Source organism: Bos grunniens, chromosome 7 (assembly GCF_055505025.1).
Source record: "Bos grunniens cultivar Pamir isolate PY7600 chromosome 7, Bosgru_T2T1.0, whole genome shotgun sequence".
Taxonomy (NCBI): Eukaryota; Metazoa; Chordata; class Mammalia; order Artiodactyla; family Bovidae; genus Bos; species Bos grunniens.
Window position 1 is genome coordinate 39367152 of NC_141171.1, and position 20053 is coordinate 39387204.

At 51.3% G+C, this 20053-nt stretch overlaps 1 protein-coding gene across 1 annotated transcript in view; it reads right to left on the bottom strand.

Moving 5' to 3' along the window:
* COL23A1 (collagen type XXIII alpha 1 chain) overlaps positions 1-20053 on the bottom strand; it is a 397795-nt gene that overhangs the window by 13205 nt on the left and 364537 nt on the right. The window contains exons 5-13 of the mRNA XM_086411033.1: positions 12741-12767; positions 11272-11298; positions 9872-9898; positions 5721-5837; positions 4699-4734; positions 4270-4296; positions 2532-2585; positions 1523-1567; positions 32-109 (exon numbers count right to left, since the gene is read on the bottom strand). Coding sequence (XP_086267159.1) covers positions 32-109; positions 1523-1567; positions 2532-2585; positions 4270-4296; positions 4699-4734; positions 5721-5837; positions 9872-9898; positions 11272-11298; positions 12741-12767 — 438 coding nt within the window. The remainder of the gene's footprint in view (positions 1-31; positions 110-1522; positions 1568-2531; positions 2586-4269; positions 4297-4698; positions 4735-5720; positions 5838-9871; positions 9899-11271; positions 11299-12740; positions 12768-20053) is intronic.

Consider the following 20053-nt stretch of genomic DNA (forward strand, 5'->3'; position numbering starts at 1 on the left):
AGGAACGCTAGGGGTCCACCAGGAACGCTACCTTAAGGGCGTCCAAGATCCTGCCATCGTAGTCAATTACCACTGTGTCTCCTTGTTCACCCTTGAGGCCGGGGGGACCCTGAGGCAGGAAGAAGAGGAAGAATTTCAGGGAGGAGCATCGTGGGCATTTTTGTTTCACCCCGAGAACCTAGTAACTGGGGCTGCACACAGGCCTGTGACCTGTGGGCCAGCTCTCTCAGCTGGACACTGGGTGGCCCCCAGCACGGTGTCTTCTCGAATTCTCTCAGGAACTGGCACCCTGGCTCACTGAGTGAGCACTCTGGGGGCCAGGCAGGGGGTTACACGAGGGAGAGGGGAGGCCTGGGGCCAACTGAGGAAAACGCCTCCACCTCACAGGAGGTGCCTGTGATCCACCTTCACGTGAGAACCGAAGCCCGCTGAGGCTCATCCTTGAGAGAAAATGGAGAGCCTGACTTTGATGTGAAGTTCTTCAGATTTTTAAATGTTAGCAAACAAAAACACCAAACCCTCCAAAACACTGTGCAGGCCAACTACAGGCCTGCCAGCTGGAGGCTGCCCTCGCACCGCAGTTTCTTAACCTCGGGGGGAGGCTGCACGCACCAGGTGCTGACACTCCCCTTCACTCCTGGTTCTGAGTCCACACCCACCCACGCACACGTCCACACGTATGTGTCTGCACACGCACTCGTCGACACAGGTACAGACGTGTGCCCTACTGCTGGCCTCACCTTTCCCCTCGGAACCTCCCCTCCCCTCTGGACTCCTCTGCTAGAGCAGCAGGGGGTGTGAGCACTTTGCTCAGGCTTGCGGCCAGCTGCACCAGAGGAGAGACCCGGCCAGGGCCTCATTTGCCAGCTGCCTCCACAGTCATGGCCTCTATGGAACTGGAAGGTGTACACTGAACTGCCACGCTCAGTGCTTAATCCAATTCCCTGGCCATCCGCACCAGCAGGCTGCCAGCTTAGACCTCTGTCTTGGAGGAGGGAGGCAGCCTGTGGGAGCGTGGGGGGGGGATGTGATTGCTTGAGATCACAGGGCCAAGAACAAGGTGCTGATAGGGGCTCATCACAAAAGATCTGGGACCAGTTGCGGTGGTTGTGCTCTGGCGACAGGGGTGAACTGTGAAGTGGGGCTGGGCGGAAGGCAAGGCCCCCATACGTCATGCAGGATAATGCCATCCGTGACATATTGAAATCTATGTTGAATGTGCCAAGGAAAAGAGTCTAGGAGGGCAGACTCTTGCCTGGGGAGGAGGAGAAGAGGGAGGAGGATGGGACTCTCCTTTTCACATCCATAATTGAACATTTAACCCAAAGCATGTATTAAGAATTAAAAAGCAAAAAAAAAAAAAAAAAAACCCAACCCACTAATGAAATATTAGTATTAAAATAAAAAGACTCCAAGTTCTCAGAGCTCCACTGTTCCTCTGGGGTGTCTGGGGGACAGGGGCTTTGGAAGGAATGAGGTCCCTGGATCTCACTGGTGTGGCTGGGGTGGGGGGACTGCTTACCCGCTGCCCCGTGGCTCCATCAGTGCCTGGGTGGCCGGGCTCCCCCTGTGGAGACACATGGCTGCAGCCAGGTGTGTATGGCTGAAGCCAAAATTCCCCCGCCCCCTCCAGTTGCCTCTTCTCCAAAGAGCACAGGGCCGAATGGATGTGACTGGCATCTCCCAAGTTGAGGGAGGAACTGTGGGACCTTCCTCTGACCCCTTGTTGTGTAGACAAGATGGGCCACTGAGGCCCAGGGGCCCAAGGCTACAAGGTGAAGGCCTTGTCACTACTTGAGACCACCTGCCACCTGACTCCAGGCCAGCCTCTGATTGCCAGGGCCCAGACCCTTGGGCCAGGGACCTTCTGGACTCCCAGCTTAAAAGGGCAGATTGCAGATGAAACCAGTCTCCCCCAGGATGGGCCTTCGGAAACCAGAGCAGCTCACATTATGTCACCTTGGGCCCCTGGGCTCTGTCTGTGCCATTCTCTACCTGCGGCCCCTTTGCTCCCTGACTGGCCCTGCAACAGAGGTGTCTGCTGTGGAGCCTCCAGGCTTTGCGGGCTTCCAGAGGAGGTCCTGAGAAACTGCCTGAGCCCACCCGGGGTGGGGGTGGTGAGTTCAGTACAGCCCCAAGGACTCAGGCCCAGGCCTCCTTCTGGTTTGGTTGGAGAAGCTCAGGGGCTCAGTCAGGTTAGAGGAAGCCTGGCCAGGATTTGGTTGTTGTCTTAAGGGGATGAGGGACCAAGGAACACAGCCAGTTCCTGGCTTGGGGGAAGGGCAGAGTGGGGCCACCTGAAATGGGAGCCAGAGGACTTGAGGGTGTAAGGGGAGGCCAGTGGCCTGGATGATTTGCTAGGCCTGTTGGTGAGTGGGACCCTGGCCTTCCTGCTGGCCTCCCTCTGGCCTGCCCTGGTCATCAGCCCATGTGCCTGTGATGTAAAAGGGTTGGGTAGGAGCTTCACCAGGCAGGTGGGAACTGGGGAGATGGGAGGCAGGGGGACCACAGGAGGAAGGATGTGTACCTACCTTGGGCCCTGGGGGTCCAGAGAGCCCTGGTTGGCCTGGTATCCCGTCATCCCCCTGAAGAGAGAACAGTGGAGGCTGCAGCCTTCAGACTTGCGTGCACTGGCTGGGTCCTCTGGCTGTCAGCTGGCCATCCCCTCTCTGCATTTCCTAGCACACTAGTCCACTCCTGGTAGCAGCATTGATCACACTGGGTCAGGGCAGTTCTCCCTCCCCTCCTTGTCCCTCTAGGGCAGGGGTGGGGTAAGACCCACTTCCGTCCCCTGTCCCCACTAGCCCAGAACACAGCTCAGTAGGTATGTGCAAAAGGAATGGATTGGCTGAAGGAGAGGTAATTCATTCCCTCTGTGAACAAACATCTCTGAGCACCCTCTGCAGGCCAGGCAGACAAGATCCCTGCTCAGTGGGTCAGAAGAGACCAAGGGCCAGGAAATATCCAGATAAATTCACAGCCTCATGCTGGGTAGTGGATATGCCCGGAAGAGAATATAAAGGAATGGTGGGATAGAGAGGGACTCAGGGAGAGTGTGGGCTTCAGTAGGTGGCTGGGGATGGCACTTTGGGGGAGGGCACAGCTTTGCTGAGTCCAGTATGAGGAGGAGGAGGCCCAGCCATGGGAAACAATGGGGGAAGATCAATCTGGGTCAGTGGTTCCCAAACTGGAGGGCACATTAGCACCACTGGGGGCTGCTTGAACAGAGCATGCCCACCTCTAGTGTCTCTGACTCAGTGCCTTTGGGCCCCAAACACGTGGGTCTAATGAGACCCAATGATGCTGATAATACTGCTGGTCCAGGATCACACTTTGAGAACCAGTTTGACATGGGAACAAATGATCTGCCTGAGTAATTCTATGTGTTTGATGTATTTCTCTAAGAATGAGTGAATGAATGAATGAATGAATGTGATCCTGACTTCTGAGACAGGTAAGAGCAGCCACCCACAGCGAGGATTTGGGTTTGGTCCCGCTGTGCCCAGCCCCTGCTTTTATCTCCAGCCACTTCCCACATCCCTGCCAAGAAGGCCCTCCACAGGGGCCCTCCACCCCCATCTTCTTCCCAGAAACACTGGGCTTAGCCTGGTCAGAGCTACCTGGACACCAGCCTCCTCCTCCTCTGGTAGAAGTGGCTCTGATAACCTCCACCCAGCATAGCCCATAGACCCTGAGCTCCTCAGAGAGATTCTCATGGGTGATGGGGCTGATAGTCCTGGACTCCAGTCTAACCCTGAGCTGGTCCTTCCCAAGCTGAGTGATCCTGGGCAAGTCACTGCTCATGGGGGCTATAATGCCCCCAGTCTCAGAAGGAAGTTGTGAGATTAGAAGGAATGCATTGGAGGCCCTCAGCTCCCAGAAGATGCTCACTAAGGATAGCTCCTTCCCCCCACTTTCTCTCCTGCCCAGTCCAGGGGCCCTGGCTCCTTCAGGGATGACCACAGCCTGCCTTCCACCCTGGCAGGTGCTGCTTAAGGAAGGAAGAAAAGAGAGCTGACAAGCTAACGGGCTTTATTATTCAGTCCTCACAACCTGCTGTGAAGGTAAGGCAGGAAAAGTCTGTCATGACCTCATTTGACAGAGGAGTAAACTGAGGCCCAGAGAGGAGATGATGTCACTTGTTCAAGGTTATAGAACTTGGTCTTCTAACCCCACTGCTTTGGCTCCAGTGGGGGAGGAGGAGGAGAAAGGGGTCGGGTGAAGGGGCCCCCTGTGTCCAGGCCTGAGACAGGAGTGAGAGGCACTCACCTTGGGGCCTGGGGGTCCACTCGGGCCCTGGAACAAGAGAAGAAGGGGTGTTAGACATCATCCCAGAGGCTGCATCTGGGCTGTCTTTCTTAACATCCTTGTTTTATAAAGGGTGACGTCAAGTCCCAGAGGATGGCAGGGCTGTCTCTGGAACCCAGCTGAGCCATCGTATCTTGGACAGAAATCTGCATTAGATCCCAAGCTGTGATGAGTGGACTGCAGGCTCTCTCCCAGGGGTGTGGGGTTGTGAGAATTTTGCTGGGGTTGGGTCCTGGCCCATCTGCTCCCAGTGGTGGTGGGGGCAAGAGCCCAGGTATGCACCCTGGGCTGCATGCCCAGTCCCGCTGTGGGTGGGCAGGGGAGAGGAGCTTCTGGGCCTCGAACCACAGTCCTGCCTGCCCAGGCCTCTGAAATGCCCTGGATACTGACCGTTGCACCATCTTGTCCAGCTTCTCCTTTGGGACCCTGAGGAGGCATAAGAGAAGAGCACTGAGGCGGGGTGGGGTTGGGGTGTCACAGTTGCCTGAGCCTGTATCTCCTGCCAGACCCTGGGCTGGGGCTGCATGTACGTTCTCTCATGCAAGTGCACTTTTGTCCTCACCAAACCTCTGAAAAGTGGGTGTCACTGTCCTCACTTCACAGATGAGAAAGCTGAGGCTCAGGGAGTTATGTGCCCAGCACAACAAGGAATCGGTGAGCTAGTTGAGCAGTTGCCCTGATAGGGGACCCTGGAGGCAGTCTAGGGGGTGGTGCCAGCTCTGCGCTGGAGGAAGCACAGTCCAACCTGAGCCCTTGGGGGAGGGAAAGGGGGTGGTACAATGAGGTCTGACCCCGCTGTTTGGGTTAGGACTAGGGGCACAACAGTGGCTTCATATAGGGAGAAAGAGAGAGAAAAAAGAGAGAGAGGGAGAAGAGGTTGGTAGAGAGGTGCAGAGACAGGGTTTCAGGGTCAGGACTGGGACTGAGATTATAACCAAGGTCAGAATCTAAATGCAGTTAGAGATTGGGGTTAAGAGTTGGGCCAGAGTCTGTAGGCGTGAGTTAGGGCTTGGATAACAGTCTGAACTGGGGGTGTGGATCTGGATTTGGAAATGAGTTTGGGGTCAGACCTGGGTTTGATTCCTGGGTCGGGAAGATCTCTGGGAGAAGGAAATGGCAACCCATTCCAGTATTCTTGGCTGGGAAATCCCATGGACAGAGGAGCCTGGCGGGCTACAGTCCGTGGGGTCACAAAGAATCTGACATGACTGAGCGACTAACACTTTCTCTTTCACTTGGGATCAAGGCCTATGTTGGGGTCAAGGACCTGGTTTGTGTTAGATTAAGGTGTGATTGGAGTAGGAGTCTGGGTTGGGGCTGGGGATAGGATAGGGTGGGGGTTGGTTGTGGGATCAGGGTTGGGAGGTTTGGTAACCACGTCCCGCGTGGTCCAGCTCCATGCCCTCTTTTACCTCTGGGCCTGGTGCTCCCCTGGGGCCATCTTTCCCAGTGTCGCCAGGAGGGCCCCGGGCCCCAGGGGGTCCTGGAGGCCCTGGAGGCCCAGCAGCTCCATCTTGCCCTGGATCTCCCTGAAAGAGATGGGGCCCAGCATGACCCTGAGGGTGGGCGGAGGGAGTTCTGGCCTCCAGAGAGAGAGATAGAGGCCTCCTCAGAGGGGTGGCCAGATGTCTTCGCCTTCCCAGCATGCGGCCGGCTCAGAGGAAAGGGCCTTGTTATTGCGCCTCTTGCTACTTCTTGGTATACAAAGGGACAGGACAGGTCCCTTGGTATATAAAGGGACATGACCTACACCTCTGCATGAGAGACCAATAGGATCTCGTACCCTCCCCCATATGCATCATTGCTCCAGCTCTCAGTGCCTGAAGCCCAGCTATGGAGTTCAGGCGAGAGATGAGACGTATTAGGTGTGGGACAAAGCACACGTGCCCAAACAGCCCCCTTCCTTTTGGAAGGGAGGGGACTGTTTGCCTCCTGAAAGACCTTCCTGGTCGCTCAGCTCTGGCTTTATTAAGTGCTAGAGGCACACTCTCAGGCATTGATCCCAGAGAAACACTGAAAATATTGAAAATTAGAAACATGTCCACACAAAAACCCATACGTGAACATTCACAGCAGCTTTATTCACAATAGCTCCTCATGAGAAACAATCCAGATGTCCTTCAATGGTGAATGGTTAACCAACTGGGGTACGTCCATATCTCGGAGCACTGCTCAGCAATAAATAAAAAACAGAACACTGACTCATGCAACAGCGTGGATGCGTCTCAAGAGATTTATGCGGAGCGAAAAAAGCCAGTCTCAAAAGATGGCTACTAGATGACTGGGCTACACGAGATTCTTGGAATGCAAATTTGCGCAGATGGAGCACCGATCAGCGGGGTTAGGGATGGGGGCTCGAAAGGAGGTAACTACAGCTATAGGTGGAGAGCAGGAGGGCTTTTTGTGTGGTGGTTGCACAAATCTCAAGAGTGATAAGATTGCATGGAAATACTCAGATGCACAAATAAGTAAAATGGGTGAAGTTGGAATAAGGTTGGTGTATTATATCAATGTCAGTTTCCTGGTTGTGGTTGTACTATAGCGATGTAAGATGTCACCATTGAGGGAAACTGGATGATGGGAACATGGGATATTATTTATTACAACTGCATGTGAAACTATAATTATCTTAAAAAAACAAAAAAGCGACAAAGGTACACACCATCTCTTTCTTGCAGCACCCAGTCTCTGACTCTTGGCTGTGTTAGTAATGGGTTAGACCTCAGGCAGCCAGAGCCCTCACCTTGTGGCATGTCCCCGAAAGGAGGAGAGACTGAAGAGCCCCTGGCACTTCCTGATGCTCTCAGGGGTGCCTTCCCAGTACTGGCTTAGGGCACAGTAATGGGGCATCCCTGGCTCACAGTGCCAGCAACTCCCAACCCACCTGTTGCCAAGAAAGGAAGAAGGCATTTGTAGATTGGGCCCCTGCTGCATGCCCAGCGCTGAGGGGTGAGGTTGTCTCACCCAATCCTGTGACCACCTGGCCAGGGCACTGCTACTTATTTAACAGATGAAGAAGCCAGGGGTTAGAGAATAACGATTTACCCAGGGTTACAGAGTAAGGAAGGGCAGGATCTCTTCTGGCTACTGAGGCAAGAGTCTCCTTTAGACAGATTTTTTTCATCTGTGGACCCCACGCTATGAGAAAACTTGCCTCTCTAGACCATGGCACATATGACATAGCTCACTTGTCTTCCCAATTAAAAAATTAACTGAAATTCTCAATGTCCACCACACAGATCTTCTGACCAGTCTGACTTAGCCAGGGTCCTGACCAAGAGACTAGAACTCCAGCCAAAAGACAATGGCTCAGAGTGGCAGTGGGGAGTGATTCCTGTCTCACTTTACACTGTGTTAGGAATCACCTGCTAAACAATTCAAAGGCTCAGAGTGGGAACCACTGATATGGACTCTCCTTATCAAGGCAGAAAATGAATGTCAACACTTGAGCATGTTCTAGAGGGTGTTTAACTTCTCCTGAGTTACTTGGAATGAGGCTGGACACCCTTCTTCCCCCAGGATCGGATGGCTGAGGTCTCCCCCTAGGAACGCGGGATGAGTCGAGGGGAGCGTGCACACCAGCAGCCCAGACTTGGCCAGTCTACCTTGAGGATGCGGCGACTGTACATGTGATGGTCTCTACTTATAAAGTCCGGATTGAGCCTCGGGAAAACCATCTAGTCAGCAAATAGGTGTTTGATGAGAAAGGCAGGAGGGTGGTTTGGAAACCACCAGGCTATTTCTGGAGGCAAAACCACTTAACCCAGCCTGGAGAGAGGAAGGGCGTTGGAAGTGACGGACCACAGTGAGAGGATAACAGGGAGGAAGGCCAGGGGTCTCCAAACGGAGGAAACAGGCTCCAAGTGTCAGACATTTTTTATCTTTCTCTAAAGTGTCAGGAGGAAACAAACAAGTGTCAAATTCTTTTCCTTCTCTACACAAATTTAAAGAGAGGTTTCTCTTAAAATTCTGTGTTGCCATGATGACACCTGGCTCCACCTGAACTTAACTTTTCTCAAACCTTGAGCTAACCAAGGTGTTCTTCTTATGGAAATGTTTGTCTTCAGCTATGTTAATGAACTATATATTTACCCTAGACTCAGTCTTTCTTCAGGTTGGTTCTGCCTGGACTCAGAACCGATAAAGGCTCAACAAACCTGTATGTTTTCCTCATATATTGTTCTCCTAATCTATGTTAATGAAACTATATATTTACTTGGAAAACTGCCTTTCTTCAAGATTCATGCCAAGCGTTTTATGTCTGGGATGACTCACCTGGTGCCAATGTTATCTCAAAATGCATGTTGTGGGTGCCACTCTGAGACATCTCCTTTCTCTAATCAACAGCTCACTGATAGGTATATAACCTACTGCTAAAGGCTAGCAGGGGGGCACTCTCTCTGCCCCCTTCTGATGTTTATGTCAGAAGCTTTCTCTATCACTTTTATAGTTGAATAAAACTTTATTACACAAAAGCTCTGAGTGATCAAGCCTCGTCACTGGCCCCCGATTGAATTCTTCTCCTCCAGAGGCCAAGAATCCCTATGTCTTTCGTGGTTCATCAACAGCCTTTTAACAGTCTCCAAAGAGGGCTGCTATGCTTGATCCCATCCCTCGGGTTCTTCTGCAAAGGGACCTCACCCTCCCCCAAGAGCTGGAGTCCATTTCTTCACCCTCTTGACTTGGGTGGGTTCTGTGACTTCTGGGACCAACAGAATGCTGTGGACATGACGCTGTGTCCCTTCTGGAGGAGGCTTTTAACTGGCCTCCTGCCTCTTGGAACGCTACTCTTGGAATGGCCCTTCGTCCACCAGGCTGGGAGGGGCCTGAGCCACACAGAGATCCATGAGCGGGCATCTCCGGCTGAGCTCTCCACCAATAGCCACATGAATTGCCAAGACATGCTTTGTGGAGCCCACCCAGCAGGAGTCCTCAGTCTGCTTCAGACTCTGTTGAAGAGACCCCTGGTTTGTCAGGAGGCACTTCTGGGTACCCAGCCCAGGGGGCATGGAGGGCTAGAGGAGACTCTGACCTACTGTTCCCACTCAGCTGGGTACCCACTTTCCTGATTGCCATGAACCTTCATTTCAGGGGCTTGGGATATAGGATGTCACCCCCACTCACAGTTGGAGAAACTGAGTCTCAGAGAAGGAAGTGATTCACTTCACATCACTCGACTGGTAAGTGGCAGAATTGAACTCTGGGCTCAGGGCATCTGGCTCCAACCACAGCCTTCCTTCTTCCTGGGTGCCAGCTGCTCTCGGGAAGATCAGTCTCTAGTCTGGGCCCGGTGCCAGCCCCACTTTCTGCGTGTCTATGGTGATAAGGGTGACCAGGATGTCTGCTTGTCTGTGCAGAGAATGGAAGCTTTGGCCAAATCAAGGTGCTTGGAGCTTCTACCCGATGGCTGCTTAAGTAAAAACAGGCAGCAAGATAGACCACGGGTGGGGAGGGGGCTGTCACTCCCTTCTTTCTGTGATCAGCATAGGGATCCAGAAGAAACACTTATTACGGTATAAAACAAACCATGCGGGGTCGGGGGAGGGTCTTGCTCAGGTCTTACCTGGGGGCCAAAGTCTCCTGGTGCGCCCTAGGAACAAAAAACAGGATGATCTATCACCAGTACGTCTACTACTTCTTCACATGTGTGGAGCATTTGCTCTGCGCTCAGTGCTTCATATACATGGTCTCACTCCAATCCTAATAAAAATAACGTACAGACGCTACCTTATCTCCATTTCCAAGGAGGAAACTGAGGCACAGAGAGGCTAAGTAACTTGCCCAAGGTCACACAGCTAGCAGATCCAGGGCTTGGAGTCAGGCGGTCAGCTATCTATTGCTAGCCTCCAGACACAGTGGAGTAGAACCCGCGAACTTCCAAATAATGATGGATGATAACTGATTCACTGCTTGAAGTCACCAAGCTTTGGAGCAGTGTGCTATGTAGCAGTAGATGCCAAGACAACAATTTTTCTCTGGTTTCAAGAGAGAGGTCTCCCTGCCTTCATCATTTCTACGACTCAGTGGCATTAGCCAGAACTGGCATGAAGGCAACCACTCCACCTGCCAACTGGTGCCTATTCTTTGTTCATCTACAAAGAACACTTAGTCTGTTACCTTGCGCAGTCTTCTCCATGAGAAGTTGGTTTTAATTTACAGATGGAGTAACTGAGGCCCACAGAGCTGGGCAATTTGCCAAAGATGACACAGTTGCAGTGGAGCTGGAATGCACACCTGAGGCTCCAAACACCAGATCCTGTGCCTTGCTCAGCCCTGATGGGGGACGGGAACCCTGGCTATTCTGACCTACACAGGGCACGTGGCAATGGGGGTTGTGGGTGGCGCAGCACAGCCTGGCCCTGTCCTGCTTAAGAAGTGTCTGTCGGTTCTATCACACCCAGGGCTGTTCTGGCCCCTGACTCCACTGTGGGACACACAGGTCTCCCCTCTCTCCTGCTCCCCTCCAAGGCACCTGGAGTCCCAGCCCTCCAGGAGTCTGACTGTGACATTTAGTGCCCAAATGCCAGGGAAGTCCTTCTCACAAAGAGCTACAAATATCCTGGGGCTAGCTCTCTACCATTTGTTTTCCTGGGAAGTGTTCTCCCCACGAAGAATGCCATCAACAGTGTTCAATTCCCCAGGCTTTTCTGGTACCTTCCTCTTTTCAGGATTGATAATTTTGGAAACCCATCATTTTGGATAGACTATGTTTTGAGATTTGTTACACTCTGGTGCCAGAAGAATTCAGATTCAACCCTCCAGGTACTTTAACTTGTCACACATAAGCCTTGTAACCATTTTAGGAGGTAGGCACCACTAACCCCACTTCACAGATGAAGAAACTGGGGCTCCAGGAGGGGATGTGACTTGCCCAAGGTCACATCCTGGGACTGGGGTTTGAAGGCAGGTTTCTGGCCTCCTTTTTCAGCCCGCCATATCTGGACAGCCTCCAGCATCACTTACCTTTTCCCCTTTGGGGCCCGGAAGTCCCTGGAGAAGGAATATAGAGAAAGAACATGGGTGAGTGAAGAGGACTAGGCTGACCCCCTTCTGGTTTCCCTGAGGCTCTGAGGGCAGAAAGGCCTGTGAGGCTGCGCAGAGCTGTGGGTGGCTGAGTGAAAAGACATGTGAGCCTATCAGCCTTTAGCTGCCCGTGCTGGCCCCAATGAAGCTCTGCACCTCAGTCCTCACCATGAGGAAGACAGGGCACTGGGGCAGTCACTGGCATCCTCTCTGAACAGGGGCAAGTGTGCTAGGCACTCCCCCTAGAGAACAGAGCTCTCCTTGCTCAGCCCTCACTGTGTCCAGACACCAGTGAGGAGTCATTGACTCCTGGGTCTGGAGGTGTGAGAAGGTGGAGGTGGCTTCTGGCAGGCCACGGTGGTTGCCATCACCCTCTGGCTGCAGGGAAATGTGTCTCTTTCAGTCTTGCCAAGTTATTAACACCAGGACTTCTAGGGAAGCGGGTCAAGTCACACACAAGGTACTGACTGTGGGGCTCAGAGACCCTGGGGTTGGGGCTAGGCTGCGGTGGGGCCAGTTTGGCGTTCACACTCTTGGTCAGGGGCCTTGATCACTGGGATGGATCACTCCATCCCAAATCATGTTCTCTTCAGCTAGTAATGGATTCGCTCATTCACTCTTTCAACAACTCATCTGTCTAGGTACTGGGTTCTTTCCTCCCATCCTTTAATAATGTACCCAGCATCAGTCAGCTCTCCAATCATTTGTTAATCCATTCATTTTTCACTCAGTTGTCTGCCCAACCATCACGCATTTATACATGCACAAACTCATCTACTCTTGCTTCCATCCAACTATCTGTACAGTGTTTGATTCATTACCTCACTTGACTGTCCTTCCTTCCACCCACTCATCCATCCACTCATCCGTCCATCTGTCCATCAATCTATCCATCCATCTGTCCTTCCTTTCTTCCATCCATATCCAATTATTAATTTAATTATGCTATCTCTGTGCATCTTATTTATTCTGCTAAGGACACCCATGGACCACCTCTGACCCAGGTGTTGAAAACCCTTCAACGTGATGTCCACCATCCAACTCCTGAGACTGTATGAGGGTATGCTATGTGCTGAGGGCCTGCTGGGAGGGCAGGTGTTTTGAGGGCTGACTGGACACCAGGGAGTGTTGTTCACAGTTTTTTGCATTCCCAGCATCCCTGTGGGGAGAGTTAATATGACTGTTTGACAAAAAAAGAAGTCTCATGCTTGGGAGGTGAAAAGGCCTCCACAAGGTTGCACAGTCAGTAGGGGGTGGGGCTGGATTCGAACTCAACTCTGACAGTCAAATAGCTTCTCTCCATGTTGAACCACATTCTCAGTGGCTCCTCCCTCTGGCGTCCATGGTCATTCCCAACCCCAGAGGCAGCCCCATCCCAGGACACCTACAACTGCCCTGTTATCACTTACAGGCTTTCCATCCAGACCCAGTGGCCCCTGGAAAACGAGAAAGAGAGACAGAGAGAGCACAGAGGTTATATTTCTTCTGTGTTTTATGACCCAGAGGCACTGGGTGACGAGAGACCAAAGCCTGCCCTGAGTTCATGGTCTTGGGTACATTTCACATGGACTCAGGCTGGGGGCATCTCTGTGTTGTTTGTTGCCCAGGATCCCCTCCTCCGAAAACAGAGCCCATTTCTCCTTCAAAGCCACCTGCCTCCATCACCCCACAGGATTTGGACATGTGACCACATTCTCTCCGCCAGGCTGAGTGGTTCAGGAATGAGTGTCATGCCTGAGACTCTGAATGGTGGAGCTTTAGCTTTGTGGTGTCTGCAGATGGCCAGTGACGACTGCACAGAAGCCTCCACTATCTCCCCTTCACCTGTCTACACACCTGACGAAGCCTTGCTGAGCTCCACCTCCTTGTGGGGGAATAGAGGAATCCAATGGGGGTGCCATGGACTGGGTCTGCCTGGTCTTGACCAACCCTTGCCCGCTGGGCCTAGCTGTAAACAGTCAGTTTCCCTGGCTGGGTCTCCAGACTGCCCTGGCAGACAGTCATCCACCAGTTCCCCAGATGCCGTGACAATGGCTACCCGTTGGTGCCCTTGCTCAAGGCCCTCACTCCAGGAAGGAAACCAGGGCAGTTCTTAAAGCTGGTCCCCTAAGTGCTTCTGGCCACTCACTTTACATTCAAGTCAAGGGTCTGGATGTCAGGGCAATGGCCTGGGGGCAGCTGGGGTCCCAGGAGAAGGGGGAATGGGGCCATTTCAAGGGTTCAGGCCCTGGGGTCTCCTCGTGAGGTGCAATTTCAGTCCCTGCCATCTGAGCTCAGCAGGAGCTACATGAGCTGGCCTGTCTCCTCGGGCCAGCTCCTGGCCATCTTGACCTGGATCCGTATGAAAGGGCTCTTCTCTTCAGCAGTCCACTAAGAGTGGGCCTTGCCCCCATCTACCCACCACGGGCTCCGGCCCTGATAAGGCCATGTCCTTCTGGGCATCTCTACCTGAGACCCCTCACCCTGGCCTGGCCTTCCCAGCTGCCATAACACAGAGGGCCCAGTCCCATCCTGGGTCTCTTCTGGGGCTATTGGTGGCCTCTATACTCTGCCTGAATTGTAACAGAAGCCCTGTGTAAGGCAGGTGTTATCATTCCCATCTTACAGAGGAGGAAGCTAGGTCCAGTGAGGGGAAGGCATTGCCCCAGGCCAGGCAGCCAGAAGTGGGAACTGGAGCCCAGATGGCAGGGACTTCAATTCTGTGTGGACACAGAAACCTATACCACACTAAGCCCTGGCAGTGGTCTCACCTGGGCTCTGGCCACTCTCTCCCCCTCTTGTCTGCCCTTGTGTTCCTCTGTTCAAACTTCCCTTGCTCTATCCCATTGCCCACTGGATCTTGCCTGTCCCTGGACCCCCAGTCACCTTGTCCAGAGTGGTTGCCACTGCAGACTCTGTGCCCAGGCCCTGAGTGTGTCTGTCCATCCTGCTGACCTGAGCCCAGACATAGTGCACACTTTGCCCCTCTTTATTCTGCATGGTTTAAAAAAGTCATAATGCAGATGGAAATTAAAAAGAGACGAAGATGCAGCTTGGAACTAAGTAACACTCTTTCCTTTTCAAGAAATAAGAAGGCGAGGATGCAGAGAAAAAGGAAGCCCTGTGTGTTACCGATGGGAATAAACCGTGCAGCCGCTAGGGAAAACAGTATGGAGGTTCCTCAAATAATAAAAAACAAAACCACCTTATGATCCGGCAATTCCACGTCAGGGTATTTATCCAAGAAAAATGAAAACAATAATTCAAAAAGATACTTGCACCTCCATTGCAGCATTTTTCACAATAATGAACAGAGAAACAACCTAAGCGTCACTGATGGATAAACTGATAAGAAGATGTGGCGCGCGCACACACACACACACACACACGAAAACACTATTCAACCATAAGAGAATGAGAGGAGCTTGCCTTTTCAACAACATGGCTGGACTGTGAAGTGCATTATGCTAAGTGAAGAAGTCAGGCAGAAAAAGACAAATACCACATGATCTCATTTATGAGTGAGTGAGTGAGTAGAAGTCACTCAGTTGTGTCTGACTCTTTGTGAACCCATGGACTATAGTCGATGGAATTCTCCAGGCCATAATGAAGGAGGAAACAGACAGAACAGGCTCCATCTTGGGCCGGACTGTGGACTTTGAGCTATATGCCTACTATCTATGGAAATGACATACCAACTGGAAAACCAGGCCCCCTGGATGGAAGAGCCCCAGGGCTCGTACCTGGACTCTGCTGCCTAAAAGAATACCCTAATTATCTGTGTAACTGAATAGAATCATAAATTCTATTATGCTTGATTCATGGGGTTGCAAAGAGTTGGACACGACTGAGCAACTGATCTGATCTGATCTGATTATGCTTATTGGGGTATGACCACAGGCCTGTTGATAATTGCCCACTGTTAACTATCTAGGCTTCAGTTCAGTTCAGTTCAGTTTAGTCGCTTAGTCGTGTCAGACTCTTTGTGACCCCATGAATCACAGCACGCCAGGCCTCCCTGTCCATCACCAACTCCCGGAGTTCACTCAGACTTACATCCATCGAGTCGGTGATGCCATCCAGCCATCTCATCCTCTGTTGTCCCCTTCTCCTCCTGCCCTCAATCCCTCCCAGCATCAGAGTCTTTTCCAATGAGTCAAGTCTTCGCATGAGGTGGCCAAAGTACTGGAGTTTCAGCTTTAGCATCATTCCTTCCAAAGAAATCCCAGGGCTGATCTCCTTCAGAATGGACTGGTTGGATCTCCTTGCAGTCCAAGGGACTCTCAAGAGTCTTCTCCAACACCACAGTTCAAAAGCATCAATTCTTCGGCGCTCAGCTTTCTTCACAGCCCAACTCTCACATCCATACAGGCATATGAATTACGGGTTAACTTTGATTGTATCTTTCTTTTCCTTTGTTCAGACTAGTTTCAGGGAATTTGGGGAGGTGGGTTTGAGCATGTACACTTAGGGTATATAAGGTTTTCTGAAAACCTGGTCAGGGTCCTTGGCTAAGAGGAGATTCTGCCTTGGGCCCGCCGGTGTAATAAACTGCACTCCACTATCTGCATTGTCCTTCTGAGTGAGTTTGTTTCCCAGAACACGTGGCTACAACATTTGGTGCATGGGCCAGGAAACTCCTCACTTTGAGGAGACAAGTCCCATTTGGGACTACTCCGAGGCCTTGCGGCTGGAATCTTCTAGAGGGGGTAAGATGCCTCGCCCTTTTGGAAGGATTCTGCTTCTCAGTGCCCGGACCTTCATGTTAGTAGGTAGTGGACGGCAGCAGGGGAACTGAGTGCTCAGGTGAGGAGGAACCCACCCAGCAGGGTGGAAGAGGGGGCCTGATTACCCCCCTGGGAGGGACTATAAGGGGCATGGGCCCACAGGAGCCTGGAATAGGCAAGTGGAAGCGATTGCTTGGTACACAGGTTGACGAGAGTGTTAGGGCTTGGGAAGGAAATTTGTGAAGGTCATTTAGGAGGTGGTGTCCACACCGTCTTGGGGAAAATTATTACCAAGCAATTCCCAGGGGATTTTTAGGAGAAGAAACTTGGTTTTTGTGTGCTCGTATTCTGCCCTCCCCAAGGAGGTCTCCCATCTGCTGTGACCCCCTCGGAATTGTCAGGCTAGAAGGAGGGGGATACATAAGTGAGTATGAGTTGGCTTTTCCGGAGACAGCCTGGGACATGGGATATTTAACCCATCTGTATTTTAATCCACACCTGATCAAGCCCACCAAGGCAGAACAGACTTTAAAAGTTAAGGGAGAAACAGTCTTCAGTCACGTGGTGTTCTGGTTCGGCTGTGCTGACCGACAGGTGAAGACACGCCAATCCCCCTTCTTCCTCTGGGATCTGGCAGGTAAGGCTATTCTCACCCAATTAGGAGGGAGGCAGAATGGCAATTTAAGTGTCATTGAGTGGAAATATCAGAAGTACATAGGGTACTGAGAACTTTGTAGACAGAATGAAAAGGAAAAGTAGAAGGTCCGAGAAGGTAAGCAAGATGTGGGGGAAGTAAATCTAAGGCAAGTGTATTGGAGTGCATGATTAAAAATTTAAAGAAGGGATTTGGAGGAGACTATGGGGTGAAAATGACGCCTAACTGCCTCTGCATACTCTGTGAGGTCAAATGGATGGCCACCAGAGAACACCATGAACTTAAAAATAGTGAAAGCAGTCTATACAGTAGTCACAGGAGAGCCAGGACACCTGGATCAATATCCATATATTGACTCATGGCTAGGGTTAGCTCAAGATCTCCTACTTGGACAAGATTCTGTATTCAGAAGGGAAAGGGAAAAATATTAGTGGCACAAAAATTGACTGATGATAAAAAAGGAAATTCTACAGGATTTGGACGGGGGAGACCTGACCCCTCCCCCATACTGGATAATGACGTGCCTGCCTCTCAGTGTTCCACCAGGACCGGAGGCCGCCTTAATGCTTGATCCAGGGCCAGGTGAAGTCCTGCAGCAGCAACTGCTCTTCCACCAGCTCTCCCAGAGTTCCTAGAGCCACGGTTTCGGCAGGCTCCAATCCCAGCAATGGAGACCTCTGGTCAACTCCCCCAGAATTCTACCTCAGCTGGACCTCCTAGATTGTATCCAACTCTCCCGTAACCCCTCAAGATGAATGGAGGTTGCACAATCTCCCGGAAAGGAAACCGGACGGGCTAAACAGTCAAAAGAGAGAGTTAACTCAACAATTCCCTGAGGCCTGAGCAGAAGACAACTCACCCCCTCCCCAGGCTTGCAAAACAAGTCCCACTGGTAATAGAACTCAAACTCGGTACAATTACCTGAGCACCTGCCTTGCTAAGCCATTTACTCTTTACATGACTGAAAAGGACAAGGTGGCTACAGGAGTGTTGTCCCAGACTATGGGGACATGGGACAGACCAGTGACTTATTTCTAATCAGCTGGACAGTGTTGCCACTGGGTGGCTGGGATGCTTACGGGCAGTTGCTGCAGTTGCCTTACTGGTCTCGGAGGCAACCAAGCTGACTTTGGGCGAAGATTTGTTCGTAGAAGTCCCACATGAGGTCAACATTTTCCTGAGAGGGGACCCCCATAAATGGCTGTCGACATCCCGGATTACTCAATACCAGGGACTGTCATGTGAGAACCCCCATGTTACTACTGAGCCTTGTCAGGCCCTGAATCTGGCCACTGTCCTTCCTGTGGGAGAAGGTGGGTCCTCACATGATTGCAAGGAAATATGCCAGCAGACTTGACTTGAGAGACCAGCCAATCCTGGACCCAGATTTGGTCCTGTACACCAAGGGCACCAGCCTGGTGAAACAAGGACAACGACTGGCGGGATGTGCAGTAGTCACGGAAGAAACCATCTTGAGGCTAGCTCTCTGCCATCACACTGGTCCACTCAACAGGCTGAACTATATGCTCTAATCCAGGCCCTCCAGCTGTCAAAAGGACAAAATCTCAGAACCGCACTGCCTGCTCACAGGTCAATGCTGCCTCTCGGCACGGACGGAAACCTCCAGGGATTCAGGTAAAAGGCACGTTGCCCTTTGAACACCTGGAAGTGGACTTTACTGAAATGAAACCTCACTGACACTACCATTACCTGCTGGTCATGGTATGTACGTTCTTGGGATGGGTAGAAGCTTTTCCTACCTGGACTGAAAGAGCATCAAAAGTAGCCCGGTGCCTGCTTAGGGAGATAGTTCCCAGATTTGGATTTCCTACCAGCATTGGATTGGACAATGGCCCGGCTTTTGTAGCTGATTTAGTATAACAAGTAAGCAAAAGATCAAGTGGAAATTACATACAGCATATAGGCCCCAGAGTTCTGGGATGGTGGAAGGAGCCAGCCGGACACTTAAAGAGACACTCTCCAAGTGGGTCATAGACACTGACTGCTCCTGGGTGGACTTGTTTTCGACGGCTCTGCTCAGACTCAGGATGACCCCACAGTCCCATGGCTCTTCTCCGTACAAAATTGTGTATAGGAGGCCCCCTCCCATAATAAAACAGGTGTCAACAAATTTGCCTCAGGTAAGGGGAGATGAGATTTCACAGCAGATGGAACAACTGGGTAATAATAAATCAGGTAACTAAGTTTGTACAAGAAAGGGTGCCATTCCCCCTTGGGGAACAGATTCACGAATTTGTGCCCAGGGATCAGGGGCAGTCATGGACTGGAAACACGACTCCTTGGCCCCATATTGGAAGGGTCCATATACTGTTGTTCTAACCAGCACTACTGCAGTTAAAGTTGCAGGTGTCACTCCCTGGATCTTCCACATGAGGGTGAAGAGAGCATACCACGCAGACCCAGAGGACACCGAGTGGACTATACAACAGGACCCCACTGATCCCCGTGAAACCAAGATCATCTTAAAGAAGAAACAGAGATGAAGCTCTACAATCAACTGCTGGTACAAGGACTTGCTGGTATCATCTTAAGACTAACCATAGTTTCAGTACAAAGAGGGACCTGTGCTATAATTAAAGTTGAATGTTGTGTATATATTCCTGATTTATCTGGCTATATATCAGCCACCCTAGATGACATGAAAGGTCAGGTAAAAGTTATGTTTGATGATAATCTTCCATTTTGGACTTCGGTCCTATTTTAGGTGAAGGGTGATGTGTGGAAAACTATATTTACCATTGTTACAGTTGCCTTGATAGTTCTGCTTTGTGGACCCTTTATTTTACAATGTTTTATGAACTTTGTAACCCAAAGGTTGATGTCGTTCTCCCAAATTGGAGGTTGGAGAGTCAGGATGCAATATATCCCTATGAATGATGCTCATACTTTGAGTTAAGAGCATCAAGAGGGGGGAATGAAGGAGGAAACAGACAGAACAGGCTCCATCTTGAAAGCAGGACTCCATCTTGGGCCGGACTGTGGACTTTGAGCTTTATGCCCAGTATCTATGGAAATGACATACCAACTGGAAAACCAGGCCCCCTGGATGGAAGAGCCCCAAGGCTCGTACCTGGACTCTCTGTTGCCTAAAAGAATACCCTAATTATCTGTGTAACCGAATAGAATCATAAATTCTATTATGCTTATAGGGATATGACCACAGGCCTGTTGATAATTGTCCACTATTAACTACCTAGGCTTAAGGCATATGAATCATGGGTTAACTTTGATTGTATCTTTCTTTTCCTTTGTTCAGACTAGTTTCAGGGAATTTGGGGAGGTGGGTTTGAGCATGTACACTTAGGGTATATAAGGTTTTCAGAAAAACTGGTCAGGGTCA